The following is a 5,288-nucleotide window of genomic DNA, read 5'->3' as shown; positions in this document are numbered from 1 at the left end:
AATTATCCAAATAGTATTTTCTCATCCTGAATACTAAGTTGAGATGATTTTGTTCTAACTATGTTTTCTTCTTTACAGGCCAGCACCTCACATGCTACCAGCAGATTATCTGTGATGATAGATTCTGCATGTCAGACTGACCCACCGAAGCACCGTACTGTTCGTACACAGCTATCCTCGAGGACTCTTAAGGTTCACGTCGAAGTACAGGTTAGAAGCACGTTTTTAAAATGTTCTTTGGATACATCTTGACATTCTGATGTTGTAGCCTTGAATTTGTGTGCTTGTAATTGTTGTAAAGTGTATTTGTTTTATCATTTGTTTTTTTTAAAAGTCAAATACAATTATGTTACAGCTGTCCAGGCTAAAATTCCCTGCAGAAGCTTTGGTGTCGGCACACAAACAAGAGGATTTTGAAAGCTGTGGCCAAACTCAGCCCCCACCACCAGACTTCATCTTTGGAGGCATTCCACAGCGTCATCCTGCGCTTTGCTCCAAAGAATGTTGTGTTTCCATTTCTTGGAATGTTGTGCAGGTAAAATAAACCATAGTTACTTATAATTAGTGACAATTTGTACATCCTTTGCTATTATTTACACTTTTTTTTTCTCATTACGGAAATTAAAGACTGTACCTGGCAGCCCTGCACTACAATGAAAACGCTGATTGTGCACAAGCCACTACATCCACTGGAAACCCTCTGTATAAACTGCAGTTCCCAAAGGCCAGGAAGGGAGAATGCAGAGCAAAACCCATAAAGACTGACCCCACATTCCGTAAGTGTTTAAAATATTTATTATACAACTATTTACAACCCAAGAGTAGACTTTCATATAAATTCGGACGCAAGCACATGAAAAATAAATCTATACATCTATTGAAGTGCCTGTAATATTCACATTTTTAAAATGAAGTATGTATTCCACAACAAATTATAAAATAAAAAAAATAGAAACAACTTTCAGTGTTTTACATGCATATAAAAATCTAAACCAAATATTTGTTTTGCTTTTTTTAACATTGCACAGGCTACGTGGCCAACTTGATGGACCTCATCTTCGACCAAGTCTTTGTGGACCCTGCACCATTCACACAGGAGCTTCTGAAGATACCCATCCCAGAGGACCTGTGTTCCCAGTATGAGCGACCTGACAGGGAGGAGGTCATCGCCGGTTATGCTACACGGTTCAATTTGACTGTCTGAACCCAACATAGTTGTTTTGCGGATCAGGAAACTCCCTGTGAATCCTGAGGACAACGCAGGCCGGAATGACTACTCTGATCTTGCGTCCAAGGAAGCCCCAACACCAGCTCACAAAGCTTCTGTAGGCTAGATACCTGTGACGCCTGAAATAATTGCAAATAATATTTAGTGAAAAGCCTATTTAATTTATGTAAAATACCGTTGATTTTGAATAAAGTTCCGACAGTTTATATCAAATGTGTCATGATTATTCATATTTGGATGGGTAAAGTATATGCTGCTTTCAAAAGCATAAGGTTGTGTGTGTGGACTTTTTTTGTCGTACACATGGGTGTGTTATGCCATTGCTGTGTAGTATATCATAATAGTAACGCCATGTACAATGACAGAATGAAATGAAAGATCAGTATTTATTTTCATAAACAATATTAGCAGACATTTTACAATTTCAGTCAAAACAAACAAACCACTCACTGCTGTATTTGCCTCATCTGTAGTCTCCCATGTTCAGCTCTGTATATATTGAAAGCATTCTGCAGGGAGAACACATTTAGGCACACAGGCTCCAAACCAGGATGGTCCACCATACAAGGCACAGAGAGCTCAAGTTCCTGCATCCGTCTTGACACCTACAGTAGTGTGATAAACATATTGAATGACATGTGAAAAATGTATTCTCTAAACAGAGAACTTAGTGAAGCTATCAAAAATGTTACCTGTGGTATCTCCATGCAGCACACATTCTCTGGTTCAGACGGCATTGCAGCGCAATTTGCACATGTACACCTGTAGAAAGAAGTCAATAACTGGGCTTTTAAAAACACATATGAAAATACACACATTGCTGACAACTGAGGTGTTTAAGCATCTGGAGTTATACTTTTTATGACCCTAAGTTATTGAACTTTCCAACGGTAACAACAGTTGTTGCACGATGTTGGAAGAAAAGGACTGTATATTATAAATAAACGCAATGAGGCCATTGTATATATATGCTGAAAATATGAATGTCTCCCTATGTAAATATATATATGTACTAGGGATGCCAGCGATTATTCGATTTTTCGAATATTCGTTACAGTCTCCATAATCGAAAATTATTTTTAAAATTCGATTTTATTTATATATATTTTTATTATTATCTATGTTTTTTTTTTTTTTTCCTGGCTTAGTTTCAACCAAAATATAGACTAATGCTAATAATAGTAATAGTATTAATAATTGTAAATGGCCATTGGTCACACCACCAGTTTGTTTTACTGTAAACTTGGAGGAAGCCAGCAGCGCAGGCTGCGCAGAGTGCAGACAGCTGCTGCCTGCTGCAGCCTGCTACACACCGACCCCGCCCCCCCCCCCCCCCCCCCCCCCCCCCTCTCCGTCACACGTGCGATTGATTTATTGGCGATATACAGAACAGTGAGAAGAACACAACTAAAGATGAACAAAGCGGCACGTTCAAAGAAGAGAAGTGACAAGTGCAAATGAAGTAAAATGCAAGCTCTGCGAAAATACTATTTTTTCGGGGGGGGGGGTGCGGCGAATAATCGATTAATATTCGCCAGGGCTGTCCGATTTTCGAATTTGATCATGGTCAGTTTCTGGCATCCCTAATATGTACCGCTGTTTTTGCGTTACAAATTCTATGTTACAAACTGTACACATTGCATTCTTGCTAATTAGCCAAAATATGAACGGAAACGGAATAATTAGCAAGCATCGTAACAAATAGGGACAACAGCTTGTCAACTAACCATTCAGAAACGTCCTGCTGCAACCGAGATGTTTGCACCTCCACCGAAACCTCCGCTTCTTCAGGGTCAGATTCTGGATCAAATTCGTAATATGCTTGAACACATGCATTGCTCTGAGATAACATGTTTATTCTCCACTCGTAATCACAGCAAGCATGGTAACATGACACTCGTGCCGGGGCCGTGTCACGCCCCCCTCTCCTGCAGGGGGGCGTGGTCAGCTGCAGCTCACAGAATCAGACCGTAGACAGCAAACAGCACATAGAGTGAAATGAGGCATGGCTAAAATGCATGATCTGTTTGGTATTTTGAAAACATAAACGTATAAATATACCTTATATAGGTATGGCCCTACAATATATTATTCAAATATAGCATGATAGGTCCACTTTAAGATATATTTTTCTGTCTTCTACTGGGACATGTTGGTCTTGACTTGGGACTTCGTCTTTTGACTTAAATATCTTGATTAGAGTCTTGACTTGACTTTTGGGTTGGTACTTGTCAGTTTTGACTATCTTCTGAACATCTACACTGGAAACCAGCAAAATTCAAAAAAGCAAACCCTGAGCTTAAATTTGCTGATGTGTCATTAACAGAATGTGAAAAGGTTAAACATGAAGTGTAGGAAAGGATGGGCATGCAGCTTGCAGGTATCAAAGTTAATATAGGAACTATGAATTCTCACATACCTGTTGTCATGCATGTAGAGACAAAGGCGCCTGCAAATGAACCCATTGCTCAGGAATCAGTACATCTCTAGCTGCAGGCCTGAAGCTGGTGCATGTGTTAGCAGATTACTGGCCGTTACTCAAATTCAAACTTTTTTTCATTCCTCAGATCAGAACACTGCTGTCAGCTCAACAGATTCACTCCAAACGTCGAGTGCCTCTAAAATCACAATCCTCTCCTTTACATGTGCTCATAAATCAACAAAGCAGTTTTTTTTCTTTACAGATGAATGCAGAGTCAGAAAAAGACAAAGAGGTCTAAGAGACTTTGAGATTGAAAGGCAGAGTGCTGCAGGGATGACGTGATTTATTATTAATAGCACATAAAAAAGGAACATTCACAAAAGACAATATACATTTAAGCTGCAAACAGCAAAGAACGGGCACTGTGATAACATTTGACCATGTACAGTTGACCTTTAACAGCACCTGTGTTCATGGTGAAGCATCAAAATTGGCTGTGGACTGACGTATTTTAAGTTGTTTAAGGAAAAAGGAAGTAATGCTGACTCATTTCCTGTTTTGAGGGCTCCGCCTGCTTTCTATTAAATAAAGTTTGTTTGTTGGTGGTACCAGCTGTGAAACACATCCTATGCAAACTTTCAAAAACGTTCATAATCTATCTTTACGCTACGTCAACTGACCTGGTTGACAATTACGTGGGTCACACACAAATGATAATGCATTCGTTTTTGTAGGTTTTAAAACAGTGAACTATAAAAGTAACATTTTGTTTTGATAATAATATGTCTACACTTCTAATTAAACATTAACACATAAACATTAATGCAGGACTTTTACTTATAATACAGTCATTTTAGACTTTGGTGTTGGTAGTAAGAATCTGAATAGTAATGTGTTAAACAGAGGCCCAAAACACTTCCTTTATGAGAAACGTGCTGCACTTGCAAATTAAGAAGCATCTTCCCCACCTAGACAACACGTGTGCAGCATTTAGGAAACATTTACCAACTTGACGAAAAATGCGCAGGGTTTGCATTAAGGAGACGCTACAAACACAAAACGGTGAAAAAATAAACGGTGCAAGAATCTAAATGTCATACTTGCTTCGTTTTTGAAAGTGCAGCGTGTTTTCTCCTAATAGAAGTGTTTTGGGCAATTGTAGCGAATCATATGAATCATATGTGCAATATATTTTATAATATATGTACAGTTGTTATAATAACATTAAAAAATTGTTTTAAAGTCTGTACTTATTAACTATACCTTTGTAGGTTTTGTCTTATTTTAAATAGAGGAACACATATCACCTGCATACCTAATGCAACAAGCTTGTTTTACCTAAAACAGGTGAGTGACACTGGCCTGCAGGTTACCATGACAAGACAACAAACAAATGCGGTGCTGCTGTCAGCCGAGAGCGTTTTCCCACAGCATGCACTTGAAGTATGGCAGCCAGGTGACAGCTTGGTGCCAGGAGGCTTTTCAGTCATCACTTTGAGCTCTCCTTTGAGCTGAGAAAAATATGCAACGCCAGCAAGATCAGGATACTGTGATACTGTAAGTGTTAAACACAGCCCAGGGGGAGATACAAAGAGTGATACAAAAAAGTGTTTTTAAATCAAGCAAAGATATGAAAAT

At 38.9% G+C, this 5,288-nt stretch overlaps 1 protein-coding gene across 1 annotated transcript; it reads right to left on the bottom strand.

Annotated features, from left to right (window-relative positions):
- Positions 1-925: 925 nt before the first annotated feature.
- Positions 926-3,223, bottom strand: LOC117469329 (P2X purinoceptor 7-like). The gene is made up of 4 exons (XM_034113759.1): positions 2,956-3,223; positions 1,921-1,990; positions 1,679-1,833; positions 926-1,347 (listed from the first exon to the last, which is right to left on the bottom strand). The coding sequence occupies exons 1-4, from the start codon at positions 3,078-3,080 to the stop codon at positions 1,188-1,190; spliced, it is 510 nt and encodes a 169-aa protein (XP_033969650.1). The 5' UTR covers positions 3,081-3,223; the 3' UTR covers positions 926-1,187.
- Between the last annotated feature and the right edge of the window lie 2,065 nt (positions 3,224-5,288).

This window comes from Trematomus bernacchii, unplaced genomic scaffold (genome assembly GCF_902827165.1).
Source record: "Trematomus bernacchii unplaced genomic scaffold, fTreBer1.1, whole genome shotgun sequence".
Taxonomy (NCBI): Eukaryota; Metazoa; Chordata; class Actinopteri; order Perciformes; family Nototheniidae; genus Trematomus; species Trematomus bernacchii.
The sequence above is the reverse complement of the archived record's forward strand: the minus strand, read 5'-3'. Positions and strand labels throughout refer to the sequence as shown.

Excerpts from the sequence above, each read along its gene's own strand:
- LOC117469329 (XM_034113759.1), bottom strand. The coding sequence starts at position 3,080 with ATGTTATCTCAGAGCAATGCATGTGTTCAAGCATATTACGAATTTGAT. Across the intron at positions 1,991-2,955 it reads CAGCAGGACGTTTCTGAATG|GTGTACATGTGCAAATTGCG; the intron begins GTTAGTTGACAA and ends TTCTTTCTACAG. Across the intron at positions 1,348-1,678 it reads CAGATGAGGCAAATACAGCA|GCGTCACAGGTATCTAGCCT; the intron begins GTGAGTGGTTTG and ends CAATTATTTCAG.